This window comes from Heptranchias perlo, chromosome 1 (genome assembly GCF_035084215.1).
Source record: "Heptranchias perlo isolate sHepPer1 chromosome 1, sHepPer1.hap1, whole genome shotgun sequence".
NCBI classification, from domain to species: domain Eukaryota; kingdom Metazoa; phylum Chordata; class Chondrichthyes; order Hexanchiformes; family Hexanchidae; genus Heptranchias; species Heptranchias perlo.
The window spans coordinates 146495528-146520602 of NC_090325.1; the positions used below are offsets into that span (position 1 = coordinate 146495528).

Consider the following 25075-nt stretch of genomic DNA (forward strand, 5'->3'; position numbering starts at 1 on the left):
GCTGCAGCACATGACATTTTCCATTTCCTACATCAGTCATCCTCACTGATGATGATTACCAATTACATGCTAGAGGCCCATATGAGCCAAGCAAACTTATTTTACAAAGAGTGATGAGCCTTCCATCACATCAGTCTACTCTGGGCTGGATTTCAACTCAGGTTCTAGAGATCAAAGAACTGTGTGCTAATCTACTCTGTTATCCTAGCCCCAAGTTTCAGAAATGAAACTAACACACATTTATCAAAAAAACTGCATTTTATTTGTTAAGATATATTCTCCTCTTCCACATTGGTAAAAGTCAAAGTGGGTGTTGCATATCACAGGGAGACCAATGTCACTTAGAGAACTGAATGAGGGCTAGATTTTCAAGGCTTAGAGATCTACATTCATCCACAAGCCTGCAAGTTGAACAGCCCTCCCTTAAAGGGTGACATAAACAAGATTTTAGAATTCAAGAGTATCAATGCAAAAGGTGTGTTTCAAGTGCTATGAGTTAAATACAAGTTTCTTCCTCATCATGAAAAAAGCCTGTCTCTATGGTATCTCTAGCGGTATGGCAGAGATATAATTCACTTATTGGCTCATTTTAACGCATTTGCTGTGGATTATTACACTACTGGATTACAATAAACAAACATTTACACTGCTACTCATACACCAGTGAATTTTAATTTATTTATGCCACCATTTTTCTCCTGAAATTACCAACTCTGCTCAGATCTGGTATCAGATATGCAAAAAGCCATATGGTTCTTCATCCAATCAGCTATTTTTTGTGTGCGAACCTATGAGAAGATCGGCATGCTAATCAACTGCAGATGACAACAGCAAAGCCTGGTATTATTTTCATATGATATCCAGATACACATACACACACACACACACACACTCTAGGAGTAACTGGACAATAACTGTAACCGATGCAGCACCAGTTTCGTTTAGCTAGTAGCACACTCACCTTAGAGACAGAAGGTTGTAGGTTCACGTCCCATTCCAGGACTTAAAGCAGAAAATCTAGGCTGACACTCCAGTGCAGTATTGAGAAAGTGCTACACTGTTGGAGACATCATTTCTCAGAGAAGACATCTGTTTTTTCTGATGCACATTTAAGAGTGCAAAGCACTATTCAAGGTGTAGGCAATACTCCCAGTATCTTCCCATAACCAACAGATTAACTTGTCATTCATTGCATTGCCATTTATAAGACCTTGCTGTGCGCAAAATGGCTGCTGCGTTTGTCTACACAACGGTCAATGCATTCCAAAGTAATTCACTGTATGTGAAACTCAGATGTATAAGACATGTTAATGCATCTTTCTCCTTCCTAGTCTGGGGCGCTGAGACTAATGGTACTCAAATAGATTATACATTTTATGGGGGAAAATGCAGTATACATGTGTGTTATGCCAAATATTAATAGTTGTTTATACAATCAAACATCACATCACCAGTGCTCAATTGCCTGAAGTAATTGATTTCCACTGTACCTGGGTTTTCACTGCAGCACTTCTGAATTCATACTGGTAACTATTCCCAAAAGAGTTTTAGTTACCAGTCTGAAATCAGAGTGTGCAATTAAGCAGGGTTCACAAAGAGAAATTAATGCCTAATTGCTCTAAATTGCAGATCAATTCAAACAAGCATCATATCAGGTACGGTAGCTTAGTGGTTATGTCATTGGACTAGAAATCCAGAGGCCTGGACTAATAATCTGAAAACATGAGTTCAAATCCTGCCATAGCAGCTGGGGAATTTAAATTCAGTTAATTAAATAAAATCTGGAATAAAAAGCTAGATCAGTAAACTACCGGATTGTCATAAAAACCCATCTGGTTCATTAATGCCCTTGAGGGAAGGAAACCTGCCATCCTTACCCGGTCTGAACCTTAATCTGAAATAACCTAGCAAGCCACTCAGTTGTGCAATCCTGCTACAAAAAGACACAAGAATAAAACCGGACGGACCACAAGGCAAACCGAGCCCAGTCGACCCTGCAAAGTCCTCCTCACTAACATCTGGGGACTTGTGCCAAAATTGGGAGAGCTGTCCCACAGACTAGCCTTACTCACAGAATCATACCTTTCAGCCAATGTCCCAGACTCCTCCATCACCACCCCTGGGTGTGTCCTGTCCCACCTGTCCACAGTGGTATCCAGGTCAGGAGGGAGTGGTCCTGGGAGCCCTCAACATTGACTCTGGACCCCATGACATCTCATGGCATTAGGCCAAACATGGGCAAGGAAACCTCCTGCTGATTACCACCTACCGCCCTCCCTCAGCTGATGAATCAGTCCTCCTCCATGTTGAACACCACTTGGAGGAAGCACAGGGACAGAATCTACTCTGGGTGGGGACTTCAATGTCCATCACCAAGAGTAGCTCGGTAGCACCCCCTACTGATCGAGCTGGCCAAATCCTGAAGGACATAGCTGCCAGGTTGGGCTTGCGGTAGGTGGTGAGAGAACCAAAATGAGGGAAAAGCCTACTTGACCTTGTCCTCACCAATCTACCTGTCACATATGCAACTGTCCATGACAGTATTGGTAAGAGTGACCACCACATAGTCCTTGTGGAGACAAAGTCCTGTCTTCACACTGAGGACATTGTCCATCGTGTTGTGTGGCGCTATCACTGTGCTAAATGGGATAGAGTCAGAACGGATATAGCATCTCAAAACTGGGCATCCATGAGGTACTGTGGGCTATCAGCAGCAACAGAATTGTATTCCACCACAATCTGTAACCTCATGGCCTGGCTTATCGCTCACTCTACCATTACGATCAAGCCCTGGCTCAATGAGGAGTGTAGAAGAGCATGTCAGGGGCAGTACCAGGGGGCGTTCCTAAAAATGAGGTGTCAACCTGGTGAAGCTTCAACACAGGACTACACACATGCTAATCAGCGAAGCAGCATGCTATAGACAGAGCTAAGTGATCCTACAGCCAACGGATCAGATCAAAGCTCTGCAGTACTGCCACATCGAGTCGTGAATGGTGGTGGACAATTAAACAACTAATGGGAGGAGGAGGCTCCGTGAACATCCCCATCCTCCATGATGGCAGAGCCCAGCACGTGACAAGACAAGGCTGAAACGTTTGCAACCATCTTCAGCCAGAAGTGCCGAGTGGATGATCCATCTCGGCCTCCTCCCGAGATCCCCAACATCACAGAAGCCAGTCTTCAGCCAATTCGATTCACTCCACTTGATGTCAAGAAACGGCTGAGTGCACTGGATACAGACCTGACAACATCCTGGCTGTAGTGTTGAAGACTTGTGCTCCAGAACTAGGCGCGCCTCTAGCCAAGCTGTTCCAGTACAGCTACAACACTAGCATCTATCCAAGAAAGTGGAAAATTCCCCAGGTGTCCCATCCACAAAAAGCAGGACAAATCCAACCCTCCAATTACCACCCCATTAGTCTACTCTCAATCATTAGCAAAGCGATGGAAGGTGTCGTCGACAGTGCTATCAAGCAGCATTTACTCACCAATAACCTGCTCACTGATGCTCAGTTTGGGTTCCGACAGGACCGCTTGGCTCCAGACCTCATTACAGCTTTGGTCTAAACATGAACAAAAGAGCTGAATTCCAGAGGTGAGGTGAGAGTGACTGCCCTTGGCATCAAGGCAGCATTTGACCGAGTGTGGCATCAAGGAGCCCTAGTAAAATTGAAGTCAATGGGAATCAGGGGAAAAACTCTCCAGTGGCTGGAGTCATGCCTAGCACAAAAGAAGATGGTTGTGGTTATTGGAGGCCAATCATCTCAGCGTTAGGACATCGCTGCAGAAGTTCCTCAGAGCAGTGTCCTCGATCTAACCATCTTCAGCTGCTTCATCAAAGACCTTCTCTCCATCATAAGGTCAGAAGTGGGGATGTTCGCTGCTGATTGCAGTGTTCAGCTCCATTCACAAATCCTCAGATAATGAAGCAGTCCTTGCCCGCATGCAGCAAGACCTGGACAACATCCAGGCTTGGGCTGATGAGTGGCAAGTAACAGTTGCGCCACACGAGTGCCAGGCAATGACAATCTTCAACAAGAGTGAGTTTAACCACCTCTCCTTGACATTCAACAGCATTACCATCTCCGAATCCCCCACCATCAACATCCTGGGGGTCACCATTGACCAGAAACTTAACTGGACCAGCCACATAAATACTCTGGCTATAACAGCAGGTCTGAGGCTGGGTATTCTGCGGCGAGTGACTCACCTCCTGACTCCCCAAAGCCTTTCCACCATCTACAAGGCACAAGTCAGGAGCGTGATGGAATACTCTCCAATTGCCTGGATAAGTGCAGCTCCAACAACACTGAAGAAGCTCAACAGCATCCAGAACAAAGTAGCCCATTTGATTGGTACCCCATCTACCACCTTAAAACAGTCACTCCCTCCACCACCGGTGCACCGTGCCTGCAGTGTGTACCATCTATAAGATGCACTGCAGCAGCTCGCCAAGGCTTCAACAGCTCCTCCCAAACCCATGACCTCTACCACCTAGAAGGACAAGGGCAATAGGGAATACCATCACTTGTACGTTCCCCTCCAAGTCACACTACCCTGACTTGGAAATATATCGCCGTTCCTTCATCGTCGCTGGGTCAAAATCCTGGAACTCCCTTCCTAACAGCACTGTGGGAGTACCTTCACCACACGGACCGCAGCGGTTTGAGATGGCGACTCACCACCACCTTCTCAAGGGCAATTAGGAATGGGCAAATAAATGCTGGCCTTGCCAGCAACGCCCACATCCCACAAATGAATTAAAGAAAGCACCTTATTGCTTATTCTACTGGCTGTGTACAACCAAGTTCTTCAACAGATTGTGCAAACCTGTTCCATGCTAAATGCTAAGACGTCTCTCTCCGACAGCAGTGCCAATACCATTTTGTGGCCAGGGTGAAACAGTTTATCATATTTATATACAATGCCAGAAGTTGCAACCCCTTTCCATTACATGAATTGGCTGCCCCTGAATTTCTGGTTACAGTTCATACCCAAAGCCATTATCTTTGGTGACTGGTGTGCAGAAGAGCAAGCTGATCAGAGAACCTCTTGGTGGGTCTACCCCTAGTTCTGGTGAAAACTGCCATCTCCAGGTCCAGGATACGTAGGATCGTCAGAGAGGGCTGTTCTGATCGCTTGCCGCTGTTCCAAGCCCTAGTGTGCACTTGGATGACCTTGGAGCGCAATCAGACAGTATCTACTGGTTCACTCAAAATCCTTCAGGCACCATAAGACATGGTCTGTCTCAGCGATGACAAGAACTGAATCAATATCTAATACTCTACATTAGAATTTTTAGTTTGACCAGGCCACATGTTTTGTATTAGTGGTGCTCCCCTTTGCGGGGGGCACTTGTAGTGGATTTGTCCTAGTGCCATTATGCTCACACCCAGTGCTCCTCTAATGGCCCAGACTCAAAATACTATCAATATCATTCCATGCTCAGTTAACAGAAGGCACAATTATTAGAAGATACACCAGCACGCACTTCATTTAGTGACCCTGCTAAATAAAGGTACAAAACTAATTATGGTTGACAGATCTAGATGCACCAGGCAACCCTGGAATTCAAATTGTAGTGAACTGAATGACTTAACTCTGCATTATGCATTGGAATGGCCTAACAATGTCTATTTTATTTGCTTTGATTATGGTACCTGTGCACTTTGTTCTGGGATAAGTAAATTATGCAGCTGTATGTTTACACTTTCTAAAAGCTGTAATGCCTCAGAAATAAATCTGATGCTTTTTGGGAACATAAAGGTAAATTACAAATGCTGTTTGAAACAGGTTGCTTTGAGGTGATTTTGTACATTTTTAATAAAGATATAAAACTTGAATCAGCAACATTCACAATAGGACACAGGGTTTTTTTTTTGCTAAACACCACTAGTACACATCGACCAGGAATTATTACTGAAGAGGTCAGTGTTACTCCCAAAGTGCACAAGGTAGAATTTATTGTTCAGCCATATTTGTTGTAATTGCCTAATCAGATCACATACAACTTTCAGTGAGTTAAAAGCATCAAATTTGTTGGATTTTTAAAATTACCTTTACAGCCTTTGGGATCTGGTCCACATACTGGGGCTTGATGATCGCCTTTAGATCATCTTCTAGGATCTTTGTAAAATAGTTCTGTAGTTCAGAACCTCTGAAATAGGTCAAAATCTCCTGCCAGTCGGGAGGGTCCTGTTAGAAGAACCACAAGTTTTCTATTTATGAAGAATACAATTTCTAGAGCATCACGCATACTAACCATGAAACAAGTTTCCATTACTACTTGGATCTGTCATGTTTCTCGAAAATGTGGACAATGTACCAACAACGTTGATTTATTCCAGTGTACCCATGAAAACTAGGAAACAAAAATGTAACTCTGGGAATGCTACAGTACTTACACTATTTGTAATACATATCTCTAAAGATATCACCTCTCTATATTTATAGATATCACATTATGTACAGTTGTGTAGTTTTACCCAGTGCATCGACATCTAATAATTATCCAGAAAAACTATTGTAGCTTCCTCAATACATTTTCTTAATTACAGTAGGTTAAACAATAGATAATAGATCAGATCAACTTGTTGAAATATTTTATATTCAGATAATGAAAACAATATCTGCAAAATTGCTTGACAGATTATTGAAACATGCCACTTTTTGATAACAAATTCGATAAACTGCCAGCAACAAAAATACCACTAATTGAGTGACAAAAAAATGTTTTTTTTTAAAATGTTACATACCACCCCAAGAGAGAACTCACATCATATTTCCCCAGGTTAGGCTTTTGCTTTCCTGCTAGGATCTTCAGAGCTGTAGATTTTCCAATACCATTAGTTCCCACCAAACCCAAAACTTCACCAGGTCGAGGAATAGGTAACCTAAAATTCAGGTCATTTGAAGTCTATTAAAATTTACTCAACTCTGAAAATACTGTAAACTGTAGTCCACAAATCACATCTTCACGTACATCATCTAAACAAAGGTAAATGTCATATAATGCCTTGAAGGTTCAAATTTGTATATGGTCTATATTCAGGCCGGGGGCAGGAGATTTAGGAGTTCCTTTCATGAAATTACAACTAGTTAAACATTTGTTGATAAAGAAACTGAAAATGGGACTGAAACATTGGAATTGTTACTAACTGCTACTTCTAGCCATCCATTTTTCAAAAAAACCTCATGTTAAAATGGACCTCACCCTTTACAGAAGTATATGTTCTGTTTGGATCTATAGTCGACATTCAGAAGTTATTTTCCAATTCAACAAATGCAATTTCATTTTAGTATTATTTTTAATTATTTGAAGTGCTTTTCGAATTACATATCTACCAAGATTCATAAGAGATTACACAAATGGGTGGCACTGTGGTGCAATGTTACAGAGTTCCAACTTACACGACTGTTGATGGGAAGATGACTTTGCACTGACCAGAGGTCTGATGCTTCTTCACCAGGGGAAAAAAAAAGACGGTGTGCTACCCAGGATGCTCTGACCTACACCTAGCTGCTGGTTATAGAGCACCACTGTAGAATATTGATCAAGCAGGAGGACAATCAAAAGCTTCAGTTTTTTTGTTATACTCTAGCAAATATTAAGCAGTTCATATAAGGTATGACACATGATCCTCCATAATAGTCTTGTTGCCTTTCATTAGTAAGGTCTACTTTTTAAAAAAAAGCCAAGACCAATTGTATGCAAATCTAATGCAATGTTAATTCCTGATACAAGTACAACTCAAAATTCCAGTTTGTTGAGACAAATTCATGCTGATTGATCTCAAAACTGTCTTTGTTTCCTTCGTGGAGCAGCAGCAATTATATACAAGTGTTTATATACACCATTTACAATATGATGTTCTCAAAAGCAGCCAACAAGCATCAGCTATGATTCTCAAAGCATTCACATTTTTCAGCACTGGACCATTACCTGTGAAGCTTGAAAGAGTTTGCACAGTATCTATGTGTTGTCTCTTTAGCCAAGTTGCTTGGCAGGTTAACAATTGACAAAGCCCCAAAAGGACATTTCTGAAACAGGATACAGAAAACCAAATCATTAATAAAGTGTTAGTATCACATCACCTGCAATTGATTGCTGGCAACACTAATAAAATTAGAGCATTTCACCTACTTAAAAGGTCTGCAATAAACAGTTCATGGAAAGTGACAGAATAAATGCAACTTTTTGCAAGAACTTAAAAAAATATTTTAAATGGACTAGGTACAATCTAAAATACCAAAAAAATGCCAATTTTAAAAAAAATCTGTATTATTACTATATAATTTTTCTCTGTTCTCACTTTGCTGTAAGTATTCAAAATATGTAAGTTTTGTCACCTTCCCTACAACTTTTATAAACACGAGGGTGAGGAACACTTACAACCTCCACCCGAAATTCAATGTGTTGAGAGAAGATTGGGAAATACTGAAAAATAAAATCACTGAAAGGAACATAGGAACAGGAGTAGGCCATTCGGCCCCTCGTGCCTGCTCCGCCATTTGATAAGATCATGGCTGATCTGTGATCTAACTCCATATACCTGCCTTTGGCCCATATCCCTTAATACCTTTGATTGCCAAAAAGCTATCTATCTCAGATTTAAATTTAGCAATTGAGCTAGTATCAATTGCCGTTTGTGGAAGAGAGTTCCAAACTTCTACCACCCTTTGTGTGTAGAAATGTTTTCTAATCTCACTCCTGAAAGGTCTGGCTCTAATTTTTAGACTGTGCCCCCTACTCCTAAAATCCCCAACCAGCGGAAATAGTTTCTCTCTATCCACCCTAATCGTTCCCCTTAATATCTTATAAACTTCTTAACCTTCGAAACTCCAGAGAATACAACCCCAATTTGTGTAATCGCTCCTTGTAACTTAACCCTTGAAATCCGGGTATCATTCTAGTAAACCTACGCTGCACTCCCTCCAAAGCCAATATGTCCTTCCGAAGGTGCAGTGCCCAGAACTGCTCACATTACTCCAGGGTTGTGAGAAACACATATGAACGTGCATACTTTACTATAAACTTAAACAACCCTTTTTATATTTAACATTAGCACTGTCCACTAACCACTATTAGCATTTGCGCACTGTTTCTAAATGTGTCATTTGAGTATTTATCAAATGGCATACACAATTTTATCATTTACAGTACTATGTATAAACTACATTTAACTGTCCCAATGGCTCAGCTGGTAAATAGCGAGTACCTGAGCTATACTGACCAAGAAGTTGCAGGTTCAATCTCCAGTCTATGCTGAGCTAGCCAATTTTTCCCAGGGGAGCGACAGGGGTGCAACAATTAGCCTGTGGCCCTAGATTAGGGAGAGGATACATCAGCCAGAGATTCTGCCCTGAGTCACCAACCATTGATTCCCAGTTGGTGTGCATGTGGTATCAGGTTAAGACATGACAGATTCAACTGTGATGCCCACTGCCAAATACGCCTTTGGATACTCATAAGGTCACTCAGCAACAGCTAGTTGGGTGAGTTACTGATGGGTGCTGGTGAAACTGTACTTAGAAAGGAATCAATGTCTTACAGAGAGAAGTGGAAAAATAGACATTTTAAAGAAAAAAAGGTGAGGAGAAAAAAGTGGGGGGGGCGCGCAGGGAAGATACTGCATTTAGCTATAAACAATATCTAACTTGTCTTCTCAAACCAATATTTCTGAGCATATAGGCCCACAAATACAATAACCCAATTTAACAGCAAAATTATGCCACTGAGTGCACATCACAAGTGTATGACTGCAGCTAGGCCAAGAGCGGGGAAGCAGGACAAATCAGGATAAGTTAACATGGGTTACCCTTGCGTATCTTTGGCAACAGGTTACATTTACAGCACCCATAAAATCTTGGAATCAAGCTGGATTCTCCCTTTTCTCAGCTGATACATGGTATAATATCTAAGTATACTGGGGTGAGAGGATAGAGAAAGAAAATAAACATTTTTAACTCCATATGCAGTAGTTTCTAGTTTATCCATTAAGACTATAAAATAGGGTAGTACTTTAGTAACAATTGGGGATGGTTAATGGTCCACATGCTGAATATTTGCAGATACCTGCTAATGATGACCACTTTTAAAAGGAACAAAAATAAAATCCAAAAATAAGGTGGGGGCCTATTATGGGAAAGCAGTAAGATTTTCAAAACAAGTAAAATTTAGATGATGCAAACCAGTCATAGGATCAAAGTTCGATAAGAAGAGATGCTTAAGAAATCTGCAACATTTACAAGTTATACTGTAGACGGACATCATCACATAATCCCCACCCCCACCCTGACTGAAGAAAATATATAAAACAGCTTACCTTAATGCAAATACCACAACCAATACACAGAGTTTCTGAAATCCAGGCAATCTTACTCTGGGCAGTAACCTCAATACAAAGCTTTCCTATAAGGCAAAATACAATTTAAGTGGCATGATTTAAACTTACTGGAGCGGTACATAACAGGTATTTTTATAATTCTGTCATTCTGTGAACGCATGGCTAGAGAAGTGGTGTAGGAGGGAAGGCTTCAGGCTCCTGGGGCATTGGGACCAGAACAAGCCGGACGGGTTGTACCTGAACAGGGCTGAGACCAAGGTCCTTGCAGGAAGGTTAACTAGTGCTGTGGGGGAGGGTTTAAACCAATTTGGCAGGGGAAGGGGAACCAGTACGTAGCAGCAGAGAGGAGAGATATGTTGGAATGCATGTGTGTTAATGCAAGGAGGGTTACAGATAAGGATGATGAGTTACAAGTTGCCACATGGGGTTTATGATATAGTGGCTATAATGGAGACCTGGCTTAAACATGGTCAGGAATGGGAACTAAACATTCCTGGCTACAATGTATTTAGGAGGAATAGGGAAGGAAAAAAAGAGGGGCGGGGGTGGCAGTATTGATCAAGAAAAATATTACAGTTCGACAGAGGGACAATATACTAGAGGGTTCAAAGACTGCATCTATTTGATTAGAGTTAAGGAACAGAAAAGGAGCTGTTGCATTGCTGGGTGTTTACTCTGGACCCCCAAATAGTGAGAAGATGATAGAGGAGCAATCTGTAAGCAAATTATACAGAAATGTAAACATAATACAGCAGTAATAGTAGGGGACTTCAATCACCCTAATACAGACCAGGAAAAACACAGTATAAAGGGCAAGGAGGGTGAAGAATTCCTAAAATGTGTACAGGTTGCTAATCTTCGGAATTCTCCACCCCAGAGGGCTGCGGATGCTCAGTCGTTGAGTATATTCAAGACTGAGATCGATAGATTTTTGGACACTAAGGGATATGGGGATAAGGCGGGAAAGTGGAGTCGAGGTTGAAGATCAGCCATGATCTTATTGAATGGTGGAACAGGCCAGAGGGGCAGTATGGTCTACTCCTGCTCCTATTTCTTATGTTTAGGAGAACTTTCTTAATCAGTATGTTTTTAGCTCAACGAGGAAGGAAGCAGTGCTACATCTAGTTCTGGGAAATGAAGTAAGGCAAGTGGAGTGTGTTTCAGAGGGAGAACATCTGGGTAATAGTTATCATAATATAATTAGATTTAAAGTAGTTATAGAAAGGGAGAAAAAAAAAGTGAAAATAACCAACTGGAAGAGAGGCAATTTCAGTGACTTGAAAAGGGATCTAGCACAGGTGGAATGCAAACAAAGATTAGCCAAGAAAACAATAAATGAGCAATGGCAAGCCTTCAATAGGGAGGTAGTTCGGGTTCAAACCAAGCATATTCCCATAAAGGAGGAAAGATAGGGTATCCAAAGCTAGAGCTCCTGGATGATAAAGGAAATAGTGGTTAAAACAGAAAAAAGGCTTATGACAAATGTCAGGTACAGAATACAGTAGAAAACCAGGCAGAATACAGAGTGCAGGGGGGAATTGAAAAAAGATAGAAGGTCAAAGAGAGAATATGAGAAAAGATTAGTGGGTAACATAAAAGGGAACCCAAAAATATTTTATAAACATAAAAAATAAAAGGATAGTTAAAGGAATGGTGAGGCCGATTTGGGATAAAGAAGGAATTCTTCTTGTGCTGGCAGAGGGCATGACTCAGGTACTAAATGAGTACTTTGCATCTGTTGTCACAAAAGAAGTAGATGAAGTTAATCTCACAATAGAGGAGGAGGGAGTACAGATATTGGATAGGATAATAGATAGAAAGGAGGTACTAAATAGGTTGGCATCACTCACAGTTAACAAGTCACCAAGTCACCCGGTCCAGATGGGATGCATCCTAGGCTGCTGAGGGAAGCAAGGGTGGAGATAGGAGAAGCACTGACCACAATCTTTCAATGCTCCTTGGATATGGGACTAGTGCCAGAGGACTGGAGGATTGTAAATGATACACCCCTATTCAAAAAAGGGGAGAGGGATAAACCTGGTAACTACAGGCCAATCAGTCTAACGTCAGTGGTGGGAAAACTACTAAAGACTATTGTCAAGGATAAAATTAATTCTCACTTGGAGAAGCATGGGTTAATAAGGGGCAGCCAGCACAGATTTGTTAAAGGCAAATCGTGTCTGACTAACCTGACAGTTATTTAATGAAGTATCAGAGAGGGTTGATGAAGGTAGTGCAGTAGATGTTCTATATACAGACTTTCAAAAGGCATTTGATAAAGTACTAAATAACAGACTTATTTGGAAAATAGAAGCACATGGGATTAAAAGGGACTGTGGTAACGTGGGTACATAATTGGCTAAGGGATAGGAGGCAGAGTGTAGTGGTGAACGGATGTTTCTCTGACTGGAGAGAAGTATGCAGTAGGTTCCTCCAGGGATCGGTATTAGGATCAATGCTTTTCTTGGTATATATAAATGACCTGGACTTGGGTATAGGGAGTATAATTCCGAAGTTTGCAGATGATACTAAACTTGGCAACGTAGTAAATGGCAAAGATAGTAGCGGACTTAAGAAGGAATGGTGAAATGTGCAAACACATGGCAGTTGCAATTTAAGGCGGATAAGTGTGAAGTGATGCACTTTGGGAGGAACAACATGGAGTGGGAGTATAATCTAAATGGTACTATTTTGAGGCGGGTGCAAGAGCAGAAGGACCTGGGGTGCATATTCACAAATCTTTGAAGGTGCCAGGGAAAGTTGATAAGGGATACATAGCTATGTAAATAGGGGCATTGAGTGCAAAAACAAGGAAGTCTTGCTAAACATTTACAAATAACTGGTTAGGCCTTAGCTGGATTATTGTGTACAACTCTGGGCACCACGCTTTAGGAAGGACGTCAAGGCCTTGGAGAGGGTACAGAGGAGGTTTACCAGGATGATACTAGGGATGAGGGACTTCAGTTATGTGGAGAGATTCGAGAAGCTGGGATTGTTCTCCTTAGAGCAGAGAAGGTTAAGGGGAGACCTAATAGAGGTATTCAAAATAATAAGGGGTTTTGATAGAGCAAATAGGGAGAAACTGTTTCGTCTGGCAAGTGGGTCGGTAACCAGAGGTCATAGATTTAAAATAATTGGCAGAAGAACTAGAGCAGAAATGAGGAAAAATTTTTTCACAGAAGGTTGTTAAAATCTGGAACGCACTACCTAAAAGGGATGGTGGAAGCAGATTCCATAGGAACTTTCAAAAGGCAACTGGACATGTACTTGAAGAGGACTAACTTGCAGGGAAAAAGCTGGGGTGTGGGACTCTTTCAAAGAGCCGGCACAGGCACAGTGGTCTCCTTCTGTGCTGTAAGATTCTATGATTTCTACTGAAAGATTGTCACATGTTTGAAGTATGGCTTCTGAGGCAGAAGGGCATGAATTCAAGCTCCACTCCCAGTACTTGACCACATAACCTAGGCTGATAGCTCAGTGCAGTACTGGGGGAAGTAATGCATTGTTGGAGGCTGTTGGATGTGACGTTAAAGCGGGGCCGTCTACCTATTCTTGTGGATATAAAAAATCCTATGGCATCATTCGAAGAGAAGGGCAGTTCTTCCACTGTACTGGCCGACATTTATCCCTCAACCGAAACCATCAAAAGAGATTAAGTGGTCATTTACCTCATTTAGTTGTTTATGGGACCTTGCTATGCAAACTGGCTGCCACGTTCGCCTAGATAACAGTGAATACACTTCAAAATAATCCATTGGCTGTGAAGTGCTTTAGGATGTCCTGAGGACATGAAAGGCACTATATAAATGCAAGTTCTTCGATACTTGACTGTGCCGCACAACAAACACAGGTAAACCAGCAAGTGGGTAGGCCATGTCCACAGAGAGAGATCGAAGCTGTGAAAATTGCAGTCAATTTGTTGGTACGCAAGGAAGTAGAATATGGGTCTTTGTGTGGGTAAGGACATTGGTTGTAGTGTTTTAAATATGTAGAAAACTTTGGCTTATCCAGGACTTAATGTTGGAAATGTAGCAACAGCCTTTGAGTCAATGGAGGAGGCAGAAAGGAAAAGCAGGGTATTGTCAGTGTACATATGGAAGCTAATCTCATACTTTGAAATCCTCTTCCTATTCCTATTCCTGCTGGACTCCAGGAGCTCCTCCACAGTCTTCCCCCCCTCCCCCCCACACCCAGATTAGAGGACCCCCTCAGTGCTCCAAGACCCGCCCCCCAACACCCCCATATTCTTAGCACTCCTTACTCCCAGGACAGCCCCCTATCCTCCCAGACTCTGAGATCTCTCCTCCCAATGCTCCCATGGCCAGGACCTTGTTTCCAGCGATCCCAGTTTGCTCAGAATTTCCCTTTCCAGTGTTCCCAGAACCTCTCTCCACTAACCACCACCCCCCCCACATCAGTTCTCCCAGGCCCTGGTACCCTGCTAAAAATACTGCTAGATCCAGAGAACCCATCAAAATACTGCCAGGCTACACCCCACTTCTCAGTGCTCCCAGAGCTGATAAGTCAATGTGTCAGGTAATGCTATTCAGCACCACACTTCTGCTCTTACAAAACCACTGTGAGCAAAGCCAGAATGAGGGAAGACACTCACTGTTACCCCTCCTCTCTGACAGCTAATAGGTAAAAAAAATATGAACATTCACATTATCGCCAAACCACGGGTAATAATTAGAAGGTATGTTTGATGAGGAAGGACACATTCTCTGAATTTAATACACTTTCTCGAGTTTATAAAACACAAAAGCTACAATTGGTGTGTAAGCAGGACAATCTGTTTGCCTTTCACACACAACTTGAGGCTTTTAAGTAAAACTTTTAATTAAGACATTAAAAGACTCAAACAAATTCAATGGAAAAATTTATCATATTGCTGTGAAATATGTAATTTTTTGAATTTACTTTGTTTAAAATCATATTTTGGACAATGGAAATTTAAGGCAGGAGGGAAAATGGCAGATGAAATTTTCAGATTTGTGGGGAAAAGATAATACAACGCCGCCTAGTGGTAATTGTTACAGATCAGCGATATCATTAGAATTGGAATTTCTATTAGAGGATCACTTTTTTATTCGACTACACCCAGGAAGTGCTTTGGGACGTTTTCTATGTTAAAAGCACTATATAAATGTAAGTTGTTGTGGCATGACAGGTAATCACTACAAGTGTCACAATTTTAACTTTGGAATTTTCATTAGAAATCTGGACATAACATTTCACAGTGTAAAATCACAATACAGGAAGGGTTTGTGGATAGGAAGTGCACACCACATGCAAGTCTTCAATACTTGACGGTGAAGTAGTTATTCAACTGATGGATATCACTATAATTCAAAGTAGTCCATTGGTACTTTTACACAGTGGCACACCCACTTTCAAACAAATGCATCTTCACTGTGTACTTAAAACTTTTTTTTTGTTTACATACAATATATAAGCTAATACACTTGGCAGAAGCATGTCCCACAAAAATGCAAAAAAATTTCCAAGCATGCTGCACACCTATTTAGGTGCGCTATAGGCATCACAGCAGAAAAATATTTTATTCCAATATTGACTAGTACTGTGAAACCTCAGCACAGATAGGGAGAGAAAATTGAAGGGCAAGTTATCCGGCCTGCTCTCACACACTTCCCAGTAGTTAAATCAAAAGTGGCTTTGATGGAGACCCGAATTAAGTCAAATGCTCACTAAAAATTTGGGCTAGTTTCACATCCCAAATGCATATTGTCAGGGCATTTTGCTACAGTCTTGAGACTAAAAAAAAGTAAAATCTGTTTATACTCCAGATTTGTGGTGCTTTTTGTGCACACCAATAGTTACTGAAAACATGCATCGAGATTTTTCTTAACACATCGTGAACGCACTGAATTAAACTTTTGAGGGAAAAAATACTAAGCAAGAAATTACATTGAGTTACATCGAAACTACAGCACAGAAACATGCCAATCGGCCCAACTGGTCTGTGCCGGCGTTTATGCTCCACATGAGCCTCCTCCCTCCCTACTTCGTCTAACCCCGTCAAGATACTGTTCTATTCCTTTCTCCCTTATGCATATCTAGCTTCCCCTTAAATGCATCTATGTTATTTGCCTCAACTACTCCTTGTGGTAGCACGTTCCACATTCTTACCTGTCTTTGGGTAAAGAAGTTTCTCTTGAATTCCTTATTGAATTTATTAGCGGCTATTTTATATTTATGACGTCTAGTTTTGGACTCCCCCTCAAGTGAAAATATTGTCTCTACGCTTACTCTATCAAATCCTATTATCTTAAAGGCCTCTCTCAGGTCACCCCTCAGCCTTCGCTTTTCTAGAGAAAAGAGCCCCAGTCTGTTCAGCCTTTCCTGATAAGGATATCCTCTCAGTTCTGGTATCATCCATGTGAATCTTTTTTGCATCCTCTCCAATGCCTACTGCCTGAGTAGCTGGCAAATTGATCTCTTTCCACTATTTAACTAGCTACTAGTTCTTAGTATACCAATAAATACAACATATTTACTAAACATATCTTGCATTCTGTATACGGTCATTTTTCTTCTAATCCAAGTACAGCAATGGAATGAAAGGCAAAATTGCTTACCCATTCGAACCACTGGACAGCTCTTTTTGCACTCCTGACGGCATTTCTTGGGCTTGCATTTATCATGGCTGACAATGGCAATTCTGGTTAGTTTATCTGCCATATCGCTTTAGTGAGCTTATATCTCGGCAAAAAATGTTTTGTATTGTGCCCGGGGGACGCAGAAAGATCTGTTAAATCAGAACCACCACATAGTTACAAGGCAGATTATACTGCATATGTATTGTTAATAAACCTACAAATATTACATAAAATCTAGAAAATACTGAATTATTTTACTGAAAATGTAGAAAAACAATAATTTGGGAAGCAACTGGAGCCTCAAGGAAATATTTTCTGATTTAATAAATGCAAATTGCAGTATTTTAATTTGAAGTACTTTTAGAAAAGAAATATGTTCATTATTTATTACAAATCTTACCCTCTTGCATATCAGCAGGATTCATTAACTATTTATCAACAGTGCTAATCTAGGTCTATTCAAAACTTTGTAGTGCAATAAAGTTCAGTTACAAATAACCACTATACAGCACCATACTTAATCTGTTTTACTGATATACTTGTCAATTTCATACATTCAAATTCAACAATCTGTCACTATGTAGACGTGTATAACATATCAATCCTAGTGTGATGCTAGCATTTTAAATTATTAAGATCAGGTACTTGAACACACTAAGTTGTTCTCAATCCTGCCAACAGAATGCAGCAAGCACACCCAGATACAGCAAAGTTATTAATGGGGTTTCCTAAAAATATTTTTATCTGTTGACACCACAGCAGAAATTTTGCACAATCAAAATTTCACCAGCACAATTTGATGCCATCAGGGTTTACATAAATGAGATTAGACAAACTAAACATTTTTTGCATAAATAAAATCAGCCAATCTATTGAATATAAATACACTGTGTATAAAAAACTACTGCTTTCAAAGCAAGGCAGCAAATAAAGATTACCAAAACAAAAACTTTCACAAAAAGAATTAATAGCTGAAAGACAACATTTAAGGATAACAGTAAACCAGTACAGTACAATTAAATCATTTCACTAATGAATGGAGTGGAATCAGATTCTGGACTCAAAAAAGTACAGTAGCAAACCTATCAAGTCTGATTTCTAACAACAATTACTGTTTCTTTGGGGCGGGGGTGAAGTAAAGCTTTTTCAGCTGCTCACTAAAAATAATGGGTTTACAATCTGTCTCTATTTCCCTTAAACAAAACTATTTTCAACAATCTGACTGGCACAATACATGTTAGGAATGAGTTAACAATTTTATGCATCTAAATATTCAATTACATACTTCACTACTACCTTTACTATAAGGAATATTAACACGAACTTTGCAGTTTATTGGATTTAATAAAGCTAAAATGGTCCACTGCACTGTTAGCAACTTTCAAAGAAGATTACCAGAGGTGCTACTGTATTTCAGATCAATAATGTGACTTAACAGGTTATGACGATCCTGTAAAGGTGGCTTTCATTTACCCCATTCAAACTTCCACATTATAGGACACGTACATTTCAAACCTCAACATGGACAGTAGTCACTTGAAACGCTAGAAAGGGGAAATACTACCCAAGAAGTAACACTTTATGCGGGTTTTGAACATTAGGGCAGAATACGAACTGTTTTAACAGAAATGTCAATTACTGCCCAGCTCCTTCTGTCTAATATTAAGATTTCAGGCATATACAGAAATGTTCCTCGCGTCACTAATAGAACACGCGCGGCACTAACAAAGGCCGTGTCCGCTGTCCATAGCGCTTCTCACAGCTGGGCACCGCTGCGGCCTAGCTGGGGCAATGGGCCGGAAGCCTGCCTGATCTCCACGTTACTGCTCGTTCTCACAAACTCTTGCCCCCGCCCCGAGACACATGTATAACCCTGCCTGTGCCAAACACCGAGCACCCGCCAATCGCTTCTTTACCTGGCCCGGCACAATGGCAGCGACTGCCTGCGGCTAGCTTCTTGCAGGTTTTATTTTCTGGCTAATAGCTGTATAAATCCACCCGGGTTTTCCACTCTCTGCTAACGTGTTCCTCAGGTGGGGGGGGGGAAAAAGCCAGTGAAGATGGCGGCCGACACGCATGTGCAGTGAGGCTTTTCCGATCATTTCCCCTCTCCTGTCCGCATGCGTGCGACGTCAGTCCATTGACGGTTGACGGGGAAGGAGAGTGTGGAGCGGCTCTAGCGGCCGGCGGGCGGGCGGGCGAGCAGTGAATGTTGCCGTCGTCTGGTTGGTGTGCACCAGTCTGCTCTCGTGCTCCCGGGGCAGTACTTGTTAAATGAGCCGCACGTGTGTGTTAACCATTGAACGGAGTGAGGAAGGCGGAGGTGTTTGAGGTTTGTCGCGCCAGTTGCTCCTCTCCTCTCCCTTTCCTGTTGCTCCGGGTACTGGGGAACAGCAGCGATCTTGGGGCATTGCTAAGGCCACGCCACTGATTCAGCGGTGTTTACGGGACAATGCACCGAAACGTGCAGTTTGATTTTAACCCCCACCCCTTTCCGAAACACCGGTAAAAATGCTGGGACCGGAGTTCGACTTGCCCGTTCACGGTAAGGCAGTGGGCCTGTAACTACACAAATCAACATTAAAAGGGAACATTTCACACCGTGGTGGTAAGATGTCCATATAGCAACGGCGAACATTTGAAGAAATAATTCATAATTCTCAACGAATATACATTCCCCTGAGGAATAAAAACTCAATGGGAAAAGTGATCCAACTGTGGCTAACTAGATAAGGTAAGGATAGTATTAGATTAAAAGAAGAGGCTTGCAATGTTGCCAAAAAGAGTAGTAAGCCTGAGGATTGGGAGGGTTTTCGAAATCAGCAAAGGATGACCAAGAAATTAATAAAGAGGGAAAAAATTGAATATGAGAGTAATCTAGCAAGAAATATAAGAACAGATTGTAAGAACTCCTATAAGTCTGTAAAAAGGAGATTAGCAAAAGTAAACATGGGTCCCTTAGAGGCAGACAGGAGAAATTATGATGGGGAATAAGGAAATGGCAAAGATGTTAAACAAATATCTTGTATCTGCCTTCAGAGTAGAAGATACCAAAAACACAGTAGGGAAAGAAGGGCCTAACGAGAGTGAGGAATTTAAAGTAATTAAGATGAGTAAAGAAAAAGTACTGGAGAAGTTAATGGAACTAAAAGCCGACAAATCCCCTCGACATGATGGCCTACATCTTAGTGTTTTGAGGGAGGTGGGCTGCCAAGATAGTGGATGCATTGGTTTTGATCTTCCAGAGTTCCATGGATTCTAGAATGGTCCCCATGGATTGAAAGGCAGCGAATGTAACCCTGTTATTCAAGAAAGGAGGGAAAGAGAAAACAGGGAACAGAGAATAGGGTAGTTAGCCTGACATCAGTAGTAAGAAAAATGGTAGAATCTATTATTAAGGATGTGGTAACAGGGCACTTAGAAAATCATATTAGGCAGAGTCAACATGGTTTTATGCAAGGGAAATCATGTTTGATAAATCTGAGTTTTTTGAGGGTGCAACTAGCAGGGTAGATAAAGGGGAACCAGTGGATGTAGTATATTTAGATTTTCAAAAGGCATTCGATAAGGTGCCACAGAAGAGGATTACATAGGATTGGGGGTAATATATTAGCATGGATTAAGGATTGGTTAATGGACAGAAAACACAGAGTAGGAATAAACAAGTGGGGTGCCACAAGGATCAGTGCTTCACAATCTATATCAACGACTTAGATGAAGGGACTGAGTGTAATGTATCCAAGTTTGCTGATGATACAAAGCTAGGTGGGAAAGTAAGCTGTGAGGAGGACGCAAAGAGGCTGCAAATAAATATAGACAGGTTAAGTGAGTGGGTGAGAAGGTGGCAGATGGAGTTTATTGTGGGGAAATGTGAAATTATCCACTTTGGTAGGAAGAATGGAAAAGCAGAATATTTTTTTAAAAGGTGAGAGACTAAGAAATGTATTCATAGGGATTTGGGTGTCCTTGAACATGAAAACAGAAAGTTAAGGTGCAGGTTACAGCAAGCAATTAGGAAGGCAAATAGTATGTTAGCCTTTATTGGAGGGGGGGTCGGAGTATAAGAGTAAGGAGGTCTTGCTGCAATTATATAGCACTTTGGTGAGATCACACCTGGAGTACTGTGTACAGTCCTTTCCTAAGGAAGGATTATACTTGCCTTGGAGGTGGTGCAATGAAGGTTCACGAGATTGATTCCTGGGATGAGAGGGTTGTCCTATGAGGAGAAGTTGAGTAGAATGGGCCTGTACTCTCTGGAGTTTAGAAGAATGAGAGGTCATCTCATTGAAACGTATAAAATTCTGAGAGGGTTTGACAGGGTAGATGCTGAGAGGCTGTTCCCCCTGCCTGGAAAGTCTAGAACTAGGGGTCATAGTCTCAAGATAAGGGGTCGGCCATTTAGGACCAAGGTGAGGAAAAATTTCTTCGCTCAGAGGGTTGTGAATCTTTGGAATTCTCTACCCCAGAGGGCTGTGGACGCTCAGTTGTTGAGTATATTCAAGACTGAAATCGATAGATTTTTGGACAATAAGGGAATCAAGGGATATGGGGATAGGTTGGGAAAGTGGATCAGCCTTGATCTTATTGAATTGCGGAGCAGGCTCGTGGGGCCGTATGGCCTACTCCAGCTTCTGTTTTTGTTTTGTTAGTGTAACTAGTGATTGTCTCAGCAGACTGGACAGTTACATTTGTGGGGATGGATATGGGGGTGGGAGGGGAAGCTTTCTACCTAGCTGACTGGCAATGATGTTTTCTATTTTACTACCTTTTATAAAAAATCAAAAGCAAGTCTACAACAACTACCAAAAAAAGTAAACAGAACTCATAACTTAATATTTTTTTGTTTTCATTTGTAATATAGTGACTGTAGCTCCTAAATGTTTATAATAGTTCAGAAAAATAACTTGCCAATAGGAAGTGAAATGCTGTTGGTTTCTGTTTCTAGAATGGGGCACAACTTTGAAATATGTGAACTATGGTTATCTCCAGTCTTTGAAATGTAACAAGCATTTCCATCATTTACATGTGTCCCTAGCCCTAGTTTATTTGTTGGAACTGCACTCAGTTCCGTTTGTCGTGATCAAGGATTCATATAACGTAAAGGGGCAGACGCATAATGCAGGTGGCAACAAAGGTAAATGGCTGCTACCGGGAATTACGTCAAGTCTCCTATCTTGGGCCTAGCTGTAGAAGTTGACTTCAACCCGCTCATACAGACAGCAATACAATTCCCACCAGGGAAGGTTCTGGCCAGATTGCCAAAATCACAAATACTACTTTGAAGTATCTGCACAGGATTTTCAAATGCACAGTTGCTTTAAAGTTGCAGCCAAAACTTTTGTACAATTGGTTGCACACGTGTTTCTTTGTTGCCGGATCCACCTCATAGTATAAATGGAGCAGATTCATCGCAAAGAAATGTGGTTATATTATAGAACTGCTTCTATTGGAACCAGCTGCATAATATAAATGGGGAATGCGTGTTTAGCTACCTGTCTCAGATGGTGTAAAGGCAGGTTTCATTGCACCTGGTTTGCACTTGCACGCAGCTTATCCAGTGTTACGAGAACATGACTGTGAAAAATGGTGACTGGTGGCAAAATTGCTCATTTAAAAAAAATTGTGGTCACGATGGTGAGAAATTGTTAGTACTGTGGTATGGAACACTTTCTCAATTCGGGAATGCAAGAACAAAATCAAACACTTCGAGGCACAGGCAGATGTAGAGTAAACTCTTTCTATTCTGCCATGACAATATGCCTCAGCCCCAACATCAGAAGAATACTTTCTACGACACCAGTGTGAATTATTTTCCACCAGCATGGTTATGGCCTTTGAGTGAAATTGTAAGATTCCTGCTAGGCCCATGCATGCACAAATCCAAACTTGTTTCATTTAGGGTGGTTACAGCCAACAAAGAGGGGAGGTATATCTCATGAGTGTAGGCTAGATTCAAAGCCAAGTCCCAGACACAGATTGCTGACCCAGTATCCCACTTAGCCTCTGCTGTAACTTTTATATTCAGAGGCTGGGTATTCTGCGGCGAGTGACTCACCTGACTCCCCAAAGCCTTTCCACCATCGACAAGGCACAAGTCAGGAGTGTGATGGAATACTCTCCACTTGCCTGGATGAGTGCAGCTCCAACAACACTCAAGAAGCTCAACACTATCAAGGACAAAGCAGCCCGCTTGATTGGCACCCCATCTACCACCGGCGTACAGTGGCTGCAGTGTGCAACATCCACAGGATGCACTACAGCAACTCTCCCAAGGCTTCTTCGACAGCACCTCCCAAACCCGCGATCTCTACCACCTAGAAGGACAAGAGCAGCAGGCACATGGGAGCAACACCACCTGCACGTTCCCCTCCAAGTCACACACCATCCCGACTTGGAAATATATCGCCGTTTCTTCATCGTCGCTGGGTCAAAATCCTGGAACTCCCTTCCTAACAGCACTGTGGGAGAACCTTCACCACACGGACTGCAGCGGTTCAAGAAGGCGGCTCACCACCACCTTTTCAAGGGCAATTAGGGATGGGCAATAAATGCTGACCTTGCCAGCAACGCCCACATCCCATGAACGAATAAAAAAATAATTTGCTAAAAATACATTATAAAATAAAAATAATTCAGTGGTACTCCACTTTTAATCAAGGACCACAGTTTTGAGCACTGTCTTGGGCTTGAGGATCACTCTTGCAACTATTTATAAAGTGTCTCCACTTATAGCTATAACAATAATACAGATGCCATTGATTTAACAATCTCCAGCTTTGTTGAAAAATGCAATTTCTGTTTTATTCTTCTGTAGAAATGGCATGTGGGCCTCAAAATTTCCACAGCTATTAGTCAATGAATCAACATTCCATTTGGTCCCAATGAGGGAAGATGTCAAGACTAGAAAATTTAATACTGATTAAGAACCTAGTCAGTATTAGGTGTTCCAGTCTCAGATGGTGCTTGAACAGTTTTTGGATTGAAAAGAATGCTAATCTGTGTTGGGTCCTTTGAGACTACCTGGGCTGAATTGCAGCTGTGTGGTGAGTTTCCAGTCTGAGGTTATACAACTTTATTCTAACAAGGTAGTTGGTGTAGTGGTACAAATGCTTCAATGTGCTACACTTTTGCATTCACACTGAATTTAGACCTTGCCACTGTGGAGGACACCAAGTGGGGGCAATGGGCCATTGAATGAGGAGGGAGAAAAAGTTTCATTGCCAGTCAGACTGAGCCACTTGTGTGCAACTTTTAGCAGCTGGTTGTAGAACAACATTTTCCTCTAATCTGTCCTCTCATACACCAAGTGTATGAGAAGGAAGAATAGGGTGAGAAATAATCCAATTTCTCTGAGTCCATTACCTCCCTTTGCTGTTTGATCATGTTCATTGCCTCTCCTGACTGCTGTGTGCTCAATGATGCATTCCTGAGATCAGCTGACAATAAAGCATTCCAACATTTATGGAACTTCGGGGTTTCCGTTGCACTTCTGCTAGCACCAACGGAGTGGAAACAACTTCCCAGCAATTGCTGTGCTAGTGATTTCACTCTAGCAGTATCTTCTGACATAGTGCCTCACTCTCAGACCCTCTTGCCTCTGCTGCACCTCTTTCTCTTCCATTATTATGCAGAACTGGTATGTTCTCTTTCTGTTTAGTCCTTCTGAACACGTGGCGGGGGGAGGCCGGGTCCAAAAAATTTCAGGCGCACTTAGACTGACAGCATTTGATTAAGTATAGTGCAGGTCTCAGTAAGAATTTTTTTTTAAAAATCACTATCAAATGCCAGAAATCTGTAATGCTGATATCAGGTGACTTTGGGCCATGCTGCACCTACATTTTTGGGTGTAGACCTATAACAGTGCATTACTGGCGTAAATCCAGGAATCTCGCATGTGTTGGTCTTTTGCATGGGGGGGTGGAGCTATGTAAATCAGCAGCAGAGGATTTCGGCAGACGTATCTCCAAAGCGATCAAGGAAATTCACAGTGTAAATCAGTTACACACGAAGTTTCTCAGGAAATAAAACTGTCAACACCGCTCTTGCACCATGGTTACGCCAAAACCTTCCAGGAAATTCTGGGCCATTATCCCTTACTGGATAGAA

At 41.6% G+C, this 25075-nt stretch overlaps 2 protein-coding genes across 5 annotated transcripts in view; one reads left to right on the forward strand and one right to left on the reverse strand.

Moving 5' to 3' along the window:
• Positions 1-19033, reverse strand: part of abce1 (ATP-binding cassette, sub-family E (OABP), member 1) — a 37984-nt gene extending 18951 nt beyond the window's left edge. The window contains exons 1-6 of the mRNA XM_067992383.1: positions 18886-19033; positions 16949-17118; positions 10329-10414; positions 7946-8043; positions 6779-6896; positions 6061-6198 (exon numbers count right to left, since the gene is read on the reverse strand). Coding sequence (XP_067848484.1) covers positions 6061-6198; positions 6779-6896; positions 7946-8043; positions 10329-10414; positions 16949-17051 — 543 coding nt within the window. The 5' untranslated portion in view covers positions 17052-17118; positions 18886-19033. The remainder of the gene's footprint in view (positions 1-6060; positions 6199-6778; positions 6897-7945; positions 8044-10328; positions 10415-16948; positions 17119-18885) is intronic.
• A 60-nt stretch (positions 19034-19093) lies between these two features.
• Positions 19094-25075, forward strand: part of anapc10 (anaphase promoting complex subunit 10) — a 63230-nt gene continuing 57248 nt past the window's right edge. Inside the window, exon 1 of one of the 4 annotated variants that reach the window (XM_067992412.1) lies at positions 19094-19301. The gene's annotated coding sequence lies outside the window, so the exon portion shown is untranslated. Of the gene's footprint in view, positions 19302-19330; positions 19515-19538; positions 19704-25075 lie in introns of those variants that run through there. The other 3 variants (XM_067992394.1, XM_067992406.1, XM_067992400.1) reach the window with 3 other exon arrangements.